The following is an 18,194-nucleotide window of genomic DNA, read 5'->3' on the forward strand; positions in this document are numbered from 1 at the left end:
GTATCTACCACTTGTCTATCAATCAATCATCTATCAATTATCATTATCAGGCAGTCAAAGGTTATCAGAGGGTTCTGGAAATGCTGAGAAAATCAGGCAGCATCTTTGCAAGACAGGCACAATTAACATTTCAAGTCAAAGGTTTTCATTGGAACTGCTATCTGACCTACTGAGTGTTTCCAGCACTCTCTTTTTATTTCAGATTTCCAACATCTGCAGTTTTTTGTAAATTTCTGTTCAAGGATGGAACTCAATGCAGAACACAGTTCCCTCCCATTTCCCCCCACAATTTTCCTCAGGTCATGCCATAAAAGGACCATTCAACCCCCCCACCACCACAATTAACTCTCAATAATATACTATAGAAGGAGGCCAATCGGCCCATCTTGCCCGTACCCCTCTAAAATTTCCCATATCATTCCACAGCTATTCTAAGTGGGAGATCACCAGATTTACAGTGATATTATGCAGAGGCCTGGATATTTTTTTTAAATTCTGGGGTTAATGGATGGAGGAAAGAATAAGGAAAGCTGTAGCATTTGCAGCTTCTCCTTTTCCCTCTTCATAAGGGAAGGATTTTATGCAACTCCTTATATTTCAAAACAGCACTTCTGAGATTAAATTGAGAAATGAATCATTTGCTAGCGGAACAACTATCTTCAATTTTCAAAAATATTCTGGATTGAAGCCAAGCCTCTGATTGGGATCACGGGTTGGAGCTGCGTCTCTGTCAAATACTCTGCGACTCTGCTGTTTGACTGTACCGAATCACTCGCCTCTTTGAGCAGGGCATCTGAACCTTCTGAGGAAGTACGTCTCTGCCCTGCAATAACCCAGCAGGGTTGTTGCAGCACCAGATTTGCAGGGTTTACCAGCTTTGACCTGCAGAAGTGGCAAGCATTTGGTTTCTTAGACCTTTGCTAATTAAAGTGGGAGAAGTAATGCCTACCATATGTAAAAAATTTGACAGGATTGTGGGGGCATTGTGACATTAGAGTTATCGGGTACAATAGGACCAGGCCTATTGGGCCATTTGGTTCTTGCCGATCAAGATGCCCATCTCAGTTAGTCTCGTTTGCCTATATTTGACCCATATCCCTCTAAACATCCTTCCCTGACCTATACACTCACCTCCCAGGAGTTTACAACACATATTCTTAGCATTATTTCTTTTATTTGCTCAGTTTGTCTTTTTTTGCGCATTGGTTGTTTGTCGGTCTCTGTTTATGCCTGTGTTTTTAGTAGATTCTATCATATTTCTTTATTTTTCCCGTAAATGCCTGCAAGGAAATGAATCTCAAAGTAGTATATGATATGGTAACATATATGTACTTTGATAATAAATTTAAGTTGCACTTTTAAACATTTCCTATCTATGTACCTCTCTAAGTGTCTTTTAAGTGTTGTTATTGTATCACTTCCTCTGGCAGCCGTTTCCATTTACAGACCGTTGTCTCCGGAAAAATTTGTTCCCCAGGTTCCTATTAAATTATTACCCTGTCTACTTAAAGCTATGCCCTCTAGTTCTCTATGCCCCACCATGAGAAAGATTGTGTGTATTCACCCTCTCTATACCCCTTATGTTTTTTTGTACACTTCTATTAGATCATCCTTCAGTTTCCCACACTCCCATTTCCTTCCTGACAGCTTATTCCTGTTTAATCACTCAGTGCCAATGAAGTCTGGCAAATAGTTTTGACAATTATCATATCTTAAGGACCATGAGCTACCTGTTCTGAGGTTAAAGGCCGCGTGAGTTCTTTGTTCTTCTCAGACTGCATCTCAACCAACACATTCTGGATGATATGCGAAGATAAGGCAGAGGTTGATAGATTTTGGATTGGTCAGGGCATAAGGGGATATGGGGAGAAGGCAGGAGACTGGGGCAGAGAGGGAAATTGGATCAGCCATGATGAAATAGCAGAGCAGACTCGATGGGCCAAAGGGTCTAATTCAGCTCCTATACCATATGGTCTTACGATTAGATGGTGTACACTATTTATTGAAAATGGATAGAACAACGTAATTGAGATAAAAACAACCCCAAGCTCAAGATTTCAATTAATGTGCTGATAATTGTCTTCTGCATTGAAATATGATTTATACCCACAAGAGGAGCACAATTACACTGTTAGTGTGAGGCTTTGATGTCATGGCAAAGATGTTTGGCCTCTGATCATTCACAGTTCAGGTCACTGAACATGAATTCGAGGCCTCAGCTGAGGGAATGTGGTTACAGGATAAAGTGGCTGTCATTTAAAACTGTGGTGTGTAGGAATTCCATGTAGAGGGTGGTGTCTGGAACCCTCCAGTGTGAAAGGTTTTATTTATTTATTTATTGGGATACAGTGTGGAATAGGCCCTTCCGGCCCACCAAGCCACACCACCCAGCAATCGCCGATTTAATCCTCGCCTAATCACGGGGCAATTTGCAATTATCCTTCTAGCTGGTATGTCTTTGGACTGTGGGATGAAACCAGAGCACCCGGAGGAAATCCACACGGTATTGAGGAGAACATACAAATTCCTTACAGGCAGCGGCTGGAATTGAACCTGGGTCGCTGGTACTGTAAGATACTGTGCTAACCACTACACTACTGTGCCAGGTTGTGAAGGTTAGATTGCTAGAGATGCTTCAAGGGGTGGGGGTAGATAGATTTTGGAAAGTCAGTAAATTCTGGGCTCTGGAATTGAGACCTGGAGAAGGTCACCCACGGTCATATTAAATGGTGGGCCAGACTTGAATGGCCAAGTGTATGCTCCTTCAGCTATTTCGTTGGGCTTTTGTGTTCTCTATATATTGTATACTGTCCGCACAGCCTTGAATTGTCAGCTCATTAGGAAGTAAAATGTGCGAGCAATGCGAGACTGACTAATGAAGTACAGCCTATGATCTCACAGCTTGCTCCTACATAATGTAGAGCTGACAACAAGGAAGGGACCTCTGTGACCCCACAGGTGCATCCTGGAAAATCTGTACAACGCAGAACCCCTTAGAGAGAGCAAGGAGCAGGGTAGCTAGTGTTGGAATCCCTGGGGCTAACCAATAGCAAACTGAAATGCAGAATCCCAGGAGCAGATTAGAGTGCACCAGGCAGGCTGAACCTCTGGGATGAAGTAAAAGTAAGGGCCTCATGAATGAAACAGAAGTGTTAGACTTTTAGAAATTCATGAGAACATATAACAATGAGCTAACTACGAGGAGTGAGTGATAAGTTCATGGCCTAAGGTAGAAGGAGTCAGTTTTAGAAAAGCTAGCACATTTATTTTTCAACATAGTCCCCTCCTACATTTACACACTTAGTCCAGCGGTCGTGGAGCATACGGATCCCTTCTTTGTAGAAGTCGGCGTCTTGGACCTCCAGAAAGTGGTCCACAGCAGGGGTGATTGATAAGTTTGTGGCCTAAGGTAGAAGGAGATGAGTTATACAGCTCTTGTTACACGCACGTGCAGTTCAACTCTTTGAGTGATAATGCAGAAAGCTTGAAGTTAATAACTCATCTCCTTCTACCTTAGGCCACGAACTTATCAATCACCCCTGCTCTGGACCACCTTCTGGAGGTCCAAGACTCTGACTGCTACAAAGAAGGGATCCGTGTGCTCCACGACCGCTGGACTAAGTGTGTAAATGTAGGAGGGGACTATGTTGAAAAATAAATGTGCTAGGTTTTCTAAAACTGACTCCTTCTACCTTAGGCCACGAACTTATCAACCACCCCTCGTATAACAGAGTTCCACCGGGGTTCGTCAGGAGTATTGAGAAACAGAAGGACCTCAGAGTAAACGTCCATTGAACCATAAACATGGCAGCGCAGGTAGGCAAGGAAGGTATAGAGGATACTGGCCTTCCTTAGACAAGACATTGGACAGAGAATTAGGAGGGGTTATGCTTGCTCTTTATAAAACCTTGATCGGACCTCAGCTGGAGTACTGTGTACAGCTGTATTCACCATGTATAGAAAGGTTGTTACGATGCTGGAGAGGCTGCAGAGGAAATTCACCGAGATGTTGCCTGGGTTGGAGCAGTTTAGTTATGAGGGGAGATTTGGAGACACTAGGACTTTTCTCTCTGGAATAGACGAGGCTAAGTGGGTGCATGACTGAGGTCTATAAAATCGCGATGGGTATAGATGGTGCAGACTGCAGAAAACTTTTCTGCATATGAGTTGTAGATAGACTTTGGTTTAGCATGGGGGGGAGAGATTTAAAGGGGATATAAGGCAGACTTTCTTCACCCAAAGAGTGTTAAGTATAGGTAGTTCTGCTGTAACATAATTGTTGCATTCCCAAGAACCCTTGTTTCAAAAGTTCACATTATACGAGAGTAGTCTGCTGTGGTTGCCTTCAAAGCACAGATTTTCCCAGTCATAGTTGTTCCATAAACTAACGCAGCCTACATAGTGCAAATAGTGTTCCTTAATCCATCAGGTGCAATACAACAGATTTGTGTTATACAAAGATATTATAGCAAAACCACCTGTACCTGGAACTTGCTGTCTGAATGAATGGCTGAAACTGTGTCGCTTCAGCGTTAACGACAGGTAGCTGATTTGCTTAGGGATAGGGTGACCAAGTGCTGGAAGGGTGCCCACTGGTCAGCATTGACAAATTGGGCTGAATGGACTGTTTCCCTATTGCAGGCTTCATATCTCGAAGTGGCCTGAAGGTTTCAGATCTTAATGAAGCACAGCAGGAGACCAGACTGCATCTTATTTATTTTACTTCGGCAATGAGAATGAAACTGACATCCTGGAACGAGAACGCAGGGATAGGTCTTGAGCTGTCCACTATTCAACATAATTATAACTGATTCTTGCCTCTTCTTATTCACTAAATACCCCAAAATCCACCAGTTCAACCTTGAATTCATCTGCACCTGAGTATTCTCTGCTGCAAAGAATTCCAAAGTTAAAATCATTCTGCATCTAGTATGGATCCAGTATTTACAACCACATTGGTGCCACTAATGGACGTCTGAGAATAACACACATCTCCAGGAAAGGGCAGGACATTTCGTAAATACATAGGAACTGGCCAGTTAAGAAAAGTTCTGGTGAAGAGTGGGCTCAATTCAGAGACAGAAGGGAGGAGGTAGACACGCCCAATCACCTGACAATAAGACCTTTACTGTGCCACTTAAGTCACTCAACACTGCAAAACAGTGATAAAGTCCTTACAGACAATCATAAAGAGAATTGCTTAATTCCTGACCTTAGGTAGGACAGTCATTAGGAGAAGTTATTCACCATTAAAAGAGTACCACTGATCAAGAATTTACTTTCAGAAATCTTAAACCAGCCTGAATGAGATTTGAATTGAACCTGCTTCTAATTGGACCTCATTTTGGTAGAATTTAGCAGTATCTGAATTCTAAGATTCTTGATCATGCAAAGCTCAAAGCTGTAAGTTGGTGGTGAGGCTTAAGATTGAAGGATGGATTTGGAATTAAATTAAGGAGTTCCCGTTTTCGACACAATTGCAGATTCAATCCAGTTTTGTTCATGTCTAACACTGCTCATAATTACCAGCTGTATTGATGATTATCTCCATCAGAGTCTTCGGGTTCAGATCGCAAGGTGTTTTGCCCAAGATGGAAAGGTTATTCTGTGGAACTTTACTGAGTACATTCTATCCTGCCAGTTGAGGATGTCCGTTCTGTTGTAAGCAGTCAGCACTGGGATACTCAGGTTTAGTCTGTAACCAACCCTTTGACTCCAATGGGACCATAAGACAGAATTAGGCCATTCAGCCCATTGAGTTTGCTCCACCATTCATATATGGCTAATTTATTATCCTTCTCAACCCCATTCTCTCTTCTTTTAACTTATGACACCCTTACTAATCAAGAACCTATCAACCACCATTTTAAATATACCCAATGACTTGGCCTCCACAGACATCTGTGGCAATGAATTCCACAGATTCACCATCCTCTAGCTAAAGAAGTTTCTCCTCATCTTTGTTCTAAAGGGACGTCCTTGTATTCTGAGGCTCTGCCCTTTGATCCCAGACTCTCCCACAATTGGAAACATTTTCTCCACATTCACTCTATCTCAGCCTTTCAATATTCATTGGGTTAACCAGTTTCCCTAGGGATCAATAAATTATGTCTGTGACTATGACTATGTTTCAATTGCACCTTCCAATCACTGACTATAATCTGGGGATGTGGGTGGGGAGATCGGCAGCACACTTGAAAAGTTGCTTTGGCTTTTGCTCTGATTGACCACTGCAGAACACACAATCCGGATGTCTCCAACTCCACCATCCATAGGCACTTTCTACTTCTCCAACAGTCCAGCCTGACTTGAGGAACTGGACTAGGAAACACTCTCTACATCTGATAATCATCCGATCAGAAGCATCTTTTTTGGACTTGTGTCTCTATCCAACTTTGATCCTCTGACCTTCCAGCAGATTAACAAGAAGTAGTGAATTTCAGTACAATGACTCTACATGGATGCACCCTCCTTCATTCTTTCTGAGTCACTTTCCTCCACTTAGACAGCTCTCTGCTGGTAAGTGTATAAGAGGACAGGATGTGCTAGGATTGACTGTCCTAGAACCGGCCACATTTTTATTAGCACTTTGTATCCACTCCAACAGTCCAGCCTGACTTGGAACAGTTAGCTTAGGAAGCATTCCCCTCAGCTGATCAACTGACCAAAAGCATCCTTTTGGACTCGTGTCTGCATCCAACCTTGTGTTTTAAAGCACAACATCCCAATGTGACTGAGTTTGTAACACCACTGAGTATCCTTTTTTTTTCGACTGGATGCCTTAATACCGCTGAATAATTGTGTGTTACAGCACTGAATGTCCCATTGCTGAATAGTTGTGTAACAGTACCAAATTTTTCAGAACTGACTGTGTGTTTAACAGGAATGAGTATCCCAAGCAATAAACAAACACATCTTTCCCTCCCCCCCCTCTCTGCTTTCCACAGGGATCGCTCCCTACGCGACTCCCTTGTCCATTTGTCCCCCCCCCCATCCCTCCCCACTGATCTCCCTCCTGGCACTTATCCTTGTAAGCGGAGCAAGTGCTACACATGCCCTTACACTTCCTCCCTTACCACCATTCAGGGCCCCAGACAGTCCTCCCAGGTGAGGCAACACTTCATCTGTGAGTCGGCTGGGGTGATATACTGCGTCCGGTGCTCCCGATGTGGCCTTTTATATATTGGCGAGACCCGACGCAGACTGGGAGACCGCTTTGCTGAACACCTATGCTCTGTCTGCCAGAGAAAGCAGGATCTCCCAATGGCCACACATTTTAATTCCACATCCCATTCCCATTCTGACATGTCTATCCACGGCCTCCTCTACTGTAAAGATGAAGCCACACTCAGGTTGGAGGAACAACACCTTATATTCCGTCTGGGTAGCCTCCAACCTGATGGCATGAACATCGACTTCTCTAACTTCCGCCCCACCTCCCCCTCGTACCCCATCCGTTGTTTATTTTTATACTCACATTCTTTCTCTCACTCTCCTTTTTCCCATCCTCTGGGTCCCCCCCTCCCCGCCTTTGTCTTTCTCCCTGGGCCTCCTGTCCCATGATCCTCTCATATTCCCTTTGCCAATCACCTGTCCAGCTCTTGGCTCCATCCCTCCCCCTCCTGTCTTCTCCTATCATTTTGGTTCTTCCCCTCCCCCTCCCACTTACAAATCTCTTACTAACTCTTCCTTCAGTTAGTCCTGATGAAGGGTCTCGGCCTGAAACGTTGACTGTACCTCTTCCTAGAGATGCTGCCTGGCCTGCTGCGTTCACCAGCAACTTTGATGTGTGTTGCAATGAACAAACTGTTGGATTAACTCGATGGGTCAAATGGCATCTGTGGGGGGGGGGGTGGAGGAATTGGCAATATATCAGGTCGATACCTGAAGCATCAACAATTCCGTTTCCTCCCCCCAGCCCCACCCACAAACACTGCTCAACTCCTTGAATTTCTCCAACAGATTGCAAACGCAAGCAGTAATTGCAAGATTAAGTGGCCCAGTGATGACTGGGGATATCGTAGGACTGATATCACATTACTAACAAAGTGAATGTCAGAACTGACTGTCCATTTGCACTGACATTTTGTACTAGCCAATAAGGAAGGTTATGTTTCTCCAGTACAGTACTAGAAAATACTTCAATCCGAGAAATTAGAAGTTTAATGAATGGGGGCATGCCAGTCAGTAAGAAAAACTAGGCTCTATGTCTAGTTAGATTTAATTCTATATTTGTGAAAGAATATGAGGACCCCAACAAAAAGCAATGTGATTTACTTATCCTTTGCTGAGAAACTAGAAATTGCTCTTTCGGTCCGACTTGTAGAAGCTTTGTGTGTGTGTGTGTGTGTGTGTGTGTGTATGTATGTATAAACTCAAATCCATTCTGAAATGCAGGAGGTGGCTGCATGCTATCTAACACCATCAGTGAAATGCAAGTGAGGGGGCATGTTGTAGCTCTGTGCTAGAGCATGGCAGCGCTTGACCATGAAATGATGCCAATATTTTGTAAGATGCTTTCGCAACAAGGGCAGTCACTGCACTCATTCCTCATTTCCACTCTCATTCATGTACGGCCTTCATCAGCATGTTCTGGACTTGTAAGTTCACTACTCTTGGCTGAAGTGCTTCTATTTGCAAATGGAATGAACAAATTGTAAAAGGGATTAAAACAAGTGCTGCCAATTAAAGGGACAGTGCATCCTTTCGACAAGCTACAAATAGCAGGCATTTATTGTAACTTTTAAAAGGATATGTTTTTTGAATTTTTGGGACGTTATTTCTAAAACCTTGACATGCTTACGAAATTTTAGAGTTAATCACTTTGCTTCCGTGTCTAAAAAATGAATGGTGGTTTATTCGTTAGTTCATTCATTAAAAATAGTAAATCTTGACATTATTTTGCAAGTAATATGCTTGCTGTCCAGACTAGAAGGGAATAAAATAATTTGTATCGATAAAGGAATTCATGTTCTTGATTCAGCCTGTGTGGAGCTTTAGAAAGGATGATGCCTCTTTAAACAAAACTGTTTATAGATCTCCCTCTTGTGTGCAGTGTGGTGATGCAGTGATGGCTCTGGACAGCCAGGTGTCAGGTTGGATGACACTCTGTTTCCCCCGAAGTAACCTCACACAATGCGAGACCAGTGGGACGCACTGTGAGTGTGCCTCACACACTGACGAAGACTTTGCTCTGTGAATCAGTACGATTCCAATGGCTTTTGCTGCTACTTGGAACTTCCCTACTTCTGATTATTCACAATGCAAGGTCTTATTTTTCTTCTTCTTGCCAGTTCAGTTCACTCTTGCAGGGCAACTCGCAGTCTTCTCTCAGGAACATCTGGTAAGGTTACCGTTCTCCAGTGTCTCGGAGAAGATTGTTAGAATCCTCTGTGGCAGGACTGGGGAAATCATAAGAACAGTAAAAAAAATATACGTAGTGGGACCTTTTCATTTTCTTTCTGTATTTTCATTTACAGAACATTACAGCACAGGACAGGCTCTTTGACGTATTGTGTTACCACAACCAGCAGTGCACTCCAGGCCACCACCTCTCTGTGTAAAATAACTTGCCTCGCACATCTCCTTTGTACTTTCCTACTCTCACCTTAAATACATGCCCCCTAGTATGAGACATTTCATAGAACATAGAACACTACAGCACAATACAGGCCCTTCAGCCCACGATCTTGTGCCAGCTTTTTACCCTACTCTAAGATCAAGCTAACCCTTCTCTCCTAAACGCCCTCCATTCTTTCTGTCATCTACGTGCCTATCTAAGAGTTTCTTAAGTGCCACTAATGTATCTGCCTCTACCACCACCCCTGGCAGGGCATTCCACGTACCCACCGCTCTCTGTGTCAAATCCTGGAGAAAAAAATATTGCCTGTCTCTCTCAATCCATAGCATAATTTAATTCATTTCTATCAAACCTGCTCTCTTATCTTCTATAATTTGTTTACCTTTCATAGAATTAATTAAACTAAGGCAATGAATATGCTTGATTACCTGAACATCAGAAGGAACAATGTCCAATTTGCCGTGGGTAAGCAGCACATGGGCCAGTGGCGAGGGGAGCTGATATGATGAAATCTCCATTGTACAAGTCTAGATCTGGCAACCCAAGCCTGGGGATATCATTCTCTGGCTGATAATCTATGCTGTTTGGCTGCAACAACCTCCCCATTATGCAGAAAGAGAATCCATACCCACACACACAAAACAACTGAACAATCATCGAACACACAATAGAGCTTGTCACAAGACACATCTCAGTAGAAGGGTCAACCAGCCCAGATTAACAACAAAGCCCTTGAAGCCAGATACTACAGATCTCGTCTGATGGAACTCTGGATTAAGCTGTTCTCCAATTAATACTGCTGTTCTATCTCCTTACACCTGTACCTACTGGACAGTTTGTGGTTTACCTCAGAATATCTATTGGCAATCCTAATCCAATCATGCTCAGTTAAAGCAACAAATTCCATCCAGGATTCAACTCCCTGATTTTTTTTTTGGATTCTCTGAGCTTGGTAAATCTAAATTAACTCTTTCCTGTTTGGTCTCATGACCATTTTCTATTTAGGGCTCCTACCTCCGGACATTTGAGCACAACATCTAAATTGATACTGCCTTAGGGCACAGCTGGAGGGCCCAACTATGTAAATTATGCCAGGAAATAAATCCAGGACCCTGAGCCAATAGGCTGGTCCTGGGCTTATTTCCTGGCATAATTTACATATTACTATTTAACTATTTATGGTTTCATTACTATTTATTATTTATGGAGCAACTGTAACGAAAATCCAATTTCCCCCGGGGTCAATAAAGTATGACCATGACTATCAAAGACATTTCCAATTTGGTGTGAAATGGAGACCCTCTTCTGCCTTCCCAGCTGGACATGAGCTCCACTCAGATTTAGGGCAGGGATTTTCTCCTGCCTTCCAGTCCAATAGTAATCCTAGAGGCAAGGACAGCAATTCAGATAATCTGTCTTTTATCATGCTGTTGTTTGTGCTATGGGCTAATTGGCTGGCATTCATTTTACACTGTAACAACACCCTTAAATAAAGCTGCCAAAATCATCATCAAAGTATCTGCTTTTACTCAATTTAGAACATAGAACAGTACGGCATAGTACAGACCCTTTGGCCCACAATGTTATAGCAGCCTTTTAACCTACCTCAAAATCAATCTAATGCTTTCCTTCCCCCACCTCCATTTTTCTTTCATCCACGTCCCTGTTCAAATTTCCCTTAAAAGTTGTTAAGAGCCATCAGTACATCCCAGGATTAGTGTCATTTTGAATTCAATTACAGTGATTCAATTCTGCTGTTTCTCTTTTTTTTTCCCTGCCTCTCAGTCATCTCAGGATTTATCCCCATGCCAACCATTCCAGCTGAAACCAGCATCACAACCGAAGCCACTAGCACCACCAGCGTCGCACCCCCAACCACCGCTGTCACCGAATTCGTTCCGCCAGCCGTCACAGGCACTCACATATATGGTATCTGATCTTTGCTGGTACTATTATCCACGATGAGTGTAAACATTCACTGAGCTATTGCCACCAATCCTAATGAATTAACTGGTGCTTAGGTGGTCAAGCACCTCTGATTTTGAACGATTTGTCGTATGAAGAGCGTTCGATAGCTCTGGGCCTGTATGCACCAGAGTTCAGAAGAATGAGGCGTCACCTCAATGAAACCTATTGAATAGTGAAAGGCCTTGATAGAGTAGATGTGGTAAGGATGTTTCCTACGGTGGCAGAGTCTAAGACCAGAGGACTCAGCCTCAGAATAGAGGGGTGTCCTTTTAGAACAGAGATGAGGAGGAATTTCTGTAGCCAGAGAGTAGTGATTCTGTGGAATTCATTGCACAGGCAGCTGTGGAGGCCAAGTGTTTACGAATATTTAAGGCAGAGATTGATAGATCTGTGATTGAAGGGATACAGCGGAAAGACGAGAGATTAGGGCTGAGAGGAAAATTGGATCAGCCATGATGAAATGGCAGAGCAGACTCGATGGGCTAAATGGCCTAATTCTGTTCCTATGTCTTATGGTCTTGTGGTCTAATGATTGATTTAAAATGTAAATTAAAAACTGTGGAAGCCAATGTGCACTGATGGTGCAGTGCAATGCAGTGAGTTTGCTACAGAGACAGTGCCATTTTTAAGGAAGGTTTCCACGTGATAGTTTCTCTGTGCTGTTGCCTTCTCAGCAGTATCTAACTACCTGTCACTGTTAGCTGAAGGACAGCTCAAACCCACAACATGTGTTTGTAAATCTAGCATTATGCTCTTCAGACAGGCATGCTACTTCGGAGTCTTCGTAGGGCATTGATCAGACTGTATTTGGAGTTTTGTGAGCAGTTTTCTTCCCACATTTAAGAAAGGGTGTGCTGGCATTGCAGAGGATTGAGAGGAAGTTTATAAGAACAATCCCAGGAGTGAAAACGTTAACGTATGAGGAACGTTTGATGGCTCTGGGCCTGTACTCACTGGGGTTCAGAAGAGTGAGGAAGAGCTTATGAAGTCTACCAAATATTGAAAGATCTAGATTGAATGGACGTGCAGAGGATGTTTCAGATAGTGGAGGAGTCTTGGATCAGCTGTCACAGCCTCAGAACAGAAAAACATTCCTTTAGATTAGAGATGAAGAGGAATTCCTTTAGCCAAAGGATGGTGAATCTGTGGAATTCATTGCCACAGGTGGCTGTGGAAACCAAGTCATTGGATGTATTTAAAGCAGAGGTTGGTAGAAGTTCTCAATTAGTAAGGATATCAAACAGGGAGAACAAGGTTGAGAGAGAAAATAAATCAGCCATGATTGAATGGCGAACCCAACTCGATGGGCCAAGTGGCTTAATTCTGCTTCTGTGCTCTTCTGAAAACTATGCTCATACATTAGAAGCATATCTGCAGAGGCTTGTATTTAGTGCCCATCCCTTAATGCCCTGGGGAGGCGATGGTGATAAACTTCCTCCTATAACTGCTGCAATCCCCGTAGTGAAAGGGAGCCATTATATATTAATGACAAAGATTGCAGTAAACCAGTGAAGCACAGGATGTATCTAAAACATCTAAGAATGGGAATAAACAGTCCACGTTTCGAGCTGAGGTCCTCAACGGGACTCATTATTAGGTAACTATAGTGTGCTGCATTTACATGAATGCCACTGTTGTAAGAATGGCATTAATAAAGTGTAAAGGTTAAAAGAATGTCCAATTCTAAATGCATTACATAGGTAGGTTATGGTACGTGACAGTGCTGACTTTGACAGCATTTCTACATATTCAGTCCACAGTGGAGCCAGATACAAGATATTTCAGCATTAAAGTAAAAGGAAATGTTGGTCAATACCAGTTCTGTCTCTGCTGTCACCTTTCATCGTTGTAGATTTAGAGATGCAGCACAGTAAAAGCCTCTTCTGGCACGTCAAATCCATGCCAACTTTCCTTATCTTAATGTTAGCTCAAGTAATCACATTCCTGTCTTTCTTTTGTATTAAATATGTTGTAAATATTTAATCATACTGTAACTATGATGCCAAACACTAGGATCAATACTGTCCTGGTATTGAATTGAATGGGACAATTCAACAGAATTTGTTGTTCTGACTAAATGTCTGACTTAATTGGATGAATTATTGAATCTCAGAAATTACAAGTACACAAATAGACCATTCAGCCCTTTGTACTGGTTCCAGTAAAATAAAAATCAAGTAGAAATCTTGAAAATCAGAAATGGAAACCGAAAATGTTGGATGTACTCAACAGGTCAGGCAGCATCAGTGAAGAAGAGTTAACATTAAAAAATATGTAATCCTCCTAGTAGTTATATGGGTATCTGCCAGCAGTTTACTGCACAATCCATTCCATTTTCTTTTTGTGAAGTCTACATCTTTCGTATAGATGAAGAACATTTTAATGCTCGGAGATTGTTAACCAATGTTGCAATATCTGCCAAATAACTGCTTGAATTTGTTTGAAGCAGGGATTTTTTTTATTGCAATTAACGTGCAGCCCATTTCTGGGCATGATATGTTGAAAGGACGAGAAGACTATGTGCGAGGCACCAATAGCAAGAAACAAATTGCTAGAAGAACTAGCATCTGTGGAGTAAAAGGTTTGGTTGACATTTCAGGTCACGGCTCTGCACCGGGATTCAATAGTCCAAAAGATAGACCTCTACGGTTGCTGCCTGACCTTCTGGGCTCATCCAGTGGTTCATTCTCCGTTCTAGGTTCCAGCATCTGCAGTCTCTTGCATCGCAGTGTGGTTGACCAAGCTGGCACCGTTACTGTGAAGAGCTGGAATAGCTTGCTTTGGCACAGTGAAAATTGTGCAAAGATTTACTGGAGGCATTGAACATGAACGTTGGGCCCTGAGAAAGTAAGCAGGGATGAACTATTCTAACAGGTAGAAGAGTTGCTAGCCAGGAGGCAAATTGAAGATAATTGGCAAAATAATTAAGAGGGGATATTCAGTGAATAAGTTCAGCAAGCTTTTGTGGAGAGAACTGCCCTACTTGAAAGGTAATGGAACCAGATTGGAGATGAAACCTCCAAAGGAAATTCAATAAATAACATCAAGAGAAAAGTTACATGGGAAGACCAGAGGAGTGGGGCAAATTGGAGATCTCCTACAGAGAGCCACTATAAAGTTACATTGGAAGACCAGAGGAGAGGGTGGACGAATTGGAAACCTCCTCGGACAGCCAGCATGAAGCTACGTGGGAAGAACAGAGGAGAGGGTAGACGAATTGGAAACCTCCTCGGACAGCCAGCATGAAGCTACGTGGGAAGAACAGAGGAGTGGGACGAATTGGAAACCTCCTCGGACAGCCAGCATGAAGCTACGTGGGAAGAACAGAGGAGGGGGTGCAAATTGGAAACCTCCTCGGACAGCCAGCATGAAGCTACGTGGGAAGAACAGAGGAGTGGGACGAATTGGAGACCTCCTCAGACAGCCAGCATGAAGCTACATAGAAAGACCAGAGGAGTGGGACAAATTGGAGACCTCCTACGGACAGCCAGCATGAAGCTACATAGAAAGACCAGAGAAGTGGGACGAATTGGAGACTCCCTACGGACAGCCAGCATGAAGCTACGTGGGAAGACCAGAGGAATGGGACGAATCGGAGACCTCCTACGGACAGCCAGCTTAAGTAGAATAGCTGAAGCCGCTGAGTGAATATCCCAAGCTTCAGTTGAACTCTGACAGTGAGGGTGACAGCTTGTTTGGAAGGATCCAGTGGTTATTTATTTAGAGATACAGCATACCTTCGCGGGCCCACATCCAAAACCAATTAACCTATTGACCTGTACGTCTTTGGAATGCGGGAGGAAGCCAGAGCACCCAGAGGAAACCCACACGGACACGGGAAGAACATACAAGCTCCTTACAGACAGCTGGCCACTGATGTTGCCGCAGCTTTATGCTAACCATTATGCTCCTTTGCCAGGTTTTGTTAGGCTTCCGGTCAACCCTATGTAATGTGTGTCTAGAATTTGGGTTGTGGGCATGAACCCAACAGTGAGTGGACAACCGTTGCATGCTCCGGTCGGGGATCTGGCCTCTGCTCCCCTCCACCTAATTCTCTCTCTCTCTCTCTCTCTCTCTCTCTGATGCCTGTTTAGAGGAAGCTCCTGGTAGAATTTGGAACCTCACTACATCAGCAGGCAATGACTATGTCAATGTCACGTGGAATCACGATTTCCCGAGCGAAATGGCCGAGTTTATGGTTGAATACATTCACAGTAAGCACTGCTCTATGCTCTGTACACATGCGGCCAGTGATCTGGATGGGACAGGAGTGCAATGCTAGCAATCGCCGTTCTGCATCCCAGTCTGGCCCTGGGTGGAGGTGCTGCTATACAGAACTACAGAGCCTTGCCCTTGAGGTATGGGCAGTGAGGAAGGGGAACTTCAGGTGGTGAGAGACTGCTAGGACAGGGTTGGAATTAAGGGGAAGCATTATCAGTGGAGGGGACACTGGGCATTTTACAGATCTCCGAGAGAAGAGTGGAGGGGTTGGAAGATACCAGACAGGGTGTCACTTAAGAGGTCAGAAAGCCTGAGAGGCTCCGGAGTGGGATTTGTGACACTGGGGACTTGGTCCATCCCCAATACACCCCTCCACCCCACCACACACATTTTGGGTCCATTCACAGGGACAGCAGCACCATGTCCACTCTCTCTGGCCCAGTGTGGCCTCCAGTGGAAGGTCGGCAATGGGACCAAAGGGGGGATCAGAATCAAACCCAGCTCTAATGGCAACAGATAGTCCACACTGGATCCATGGGTGTTGCCCCTATGTTACATTCAACTCAAGCGGAGGGGAGCCTCATCTCCCCGTTGACTGAATAATTCGGATATTTGCCTGTCCCACTGGAGATGGCATCTCGATCAGCTCCAGTCAGCTAGAATTCCCCATAATCCCTCTGTGTGGGTACTGGCCAGCATGCTTTGTGGATTATACACCCATATGTGATGACCCAAAACATAGCACCTCTGCTCTTAAGCTGGTACTCCTGGGATAGATCAGAAGGTTGGTGATAACTGGCAGAACGTGTGTAGCAGGAGATCTCGTCTGGGCTGTGAGAGTTGGGGATGGAAGGCTCTGAGGAAGGAGTGGAGTACAGGGAGCTTTGTCTCACCATCCTCACCGCAGGACAGAGTTGTAATGTTGTCCCCCCGCCAGCAGAGGCAGCCTCCAAGGAGTTGACCTGAATCTCTTGTCTCCTTCACGCACGACTGACAGGTAATGGCACGGTGAAACAGGAACAGGTGAAGGTCGGTCGGAACACTACCCAAATCCTGGGCTTAACACCCGGCATCCAGTACAAAGTGCGAGTGTACTCCGCCCTGTTCCCGTTTGTCACCAGCAACGCCACCACCATTGAGACCAGCCCAGGTGAGGTCGGACAAAGCCTTGCACATGCATGCCTGTGTGCCACGCTGCCCTCCCTCCGCATCCCCCACTGTTCTCCCGCTCACGGCACGGCGGAACCAGGCAGGGGCATGAAAGCCAGCGAAGAGTGCGGATCTTGCCCTTGTTTGGCCATGCATGGCTTGTCACTGCTCCTTGCATTAGGGGGTTTGCCTGCCTTCTGTAAGTGATAAAATCCAACAGGAAGAGTAGGCATCTCCTGATAAGACGTATCCAAGTCACCTAAAGCCAAGGTGGGACAGTGACCAGAGGACCCAAGCTCCATGAGGCAGGAGCAGTTTAGGGAGTCACTTGGCAAGGCCATCCTATTCCTAGGGGTGGCATGGACCAATCTCCTCCATCAGCATAAACATGATGTCCCTCTCTCATCTGTACCTTATGATTCTTACTGTATGTTCATTCTTGATTCGCTGTAACATCAGGCATATGTCAAGTGTTGTATAGCACAGGAATAGGCCCTTCAGCACGTCAAATCTATGCTGACCATTGGACTTATCTATGCTAGTCCTATTTATTGGCGTTCAGTTCATAGACTTCCATGCCTTGGTGAATCAAGCAGCTTTCCAGATTCTGCTCGATGTATTTTTTGTCCTTGAACGTACCTGCCTCTACCAGCTTCTCAGCAGTATGCCTTTGTGTTTCAAACTTCCATGTGCCTTCCCATCCCTTGAGGCTTTGCATCAGCAACTCCAAATAGGAATATGTCCATTAGAAATAAAAATGGAAGGTGGACCAAGGTCACAAGGCCACATCCTCCATGGCTCCAGTTGGTAATGACAGGGAGATGCAACTCAGAGAGGGGCTTCTTCACAAAGACGCCTTTTGGGACATCCATCTTGGAACGATTGCCCCCTCTTTTCCCCAAACAGATTTTACCCTCTCCAGGACCACCTCTTGAAGATTCCATATGAAGGAGTGCACCCTGATGTCACGAGTCTTTTATACATTATTTTAAATACTTTTATCATTGTGGCATATACTGAGTTATAGTGAAAAACTCTGTTTTGCCTGCCACCCATACATTACATCACATCGGTACATTGAGGTAGTACAAGTGAAAAACAAGAACAAAGTGCAGAATAAAGTGTTAGTTACAGAGTAAGTGCAGTGTAGGCAGACAATAAGATGCAAGGATATAACAGGGTAGACTGTGAGGTGAAGAATCCATTTTATTGTAATAAATAGACTTTTCCTATTCCTATGATATTTCCACAGTCTTGTCCCTCTCAGGTCTATTGT

General features: G+C 44.1%; 1 protein-coding gene across 1 annotated transcript in view; it reads left to right on the forward strand.

Annotated features, from left to right (window-relative positions):
- nfasca (neurofascin homolog (chicken) a) overlaps positions 1 to 15,872 on the forward strand; it is a 167,856-nt gene extending 151,984 nt beyond the window's left edge. The window contains exons 27-28 of the mRNA XM_063065364.1: positions 11,366 to 11,509; positions 15,643 to 15,872. Coding sequence (XP_062921434.1) covers positions 11,366 to 11,509; positions 15,643 to 15,830 — 332 coding nt within the window. The 3' untranslated portion in view covers positions 15,831 to 15,872. The remainder of the gene's footprint in view (positions 1 to 11,365; positions 11,510 to 15,642) is intronic.
- Positions 15,873 to 18,194: the final 2,322 nt, after the last annotated feature.

The sequence above is a fragment of the Mobula hypostoma genome, chromosome 13 (genome assembly GCF_963921235.1).
Source record: "Mobula hypostoma chromosome 13, sMobHyp1.1, whole genome shotgun sequence".
NCBI classification, from domain to species: domain Eukaryota; kingdom Metazoa; phylum Chordata; class Chondrichthyes; order Myliobatiformes; family Myliobatidae; genus Mobula; species Mobula hypostoma.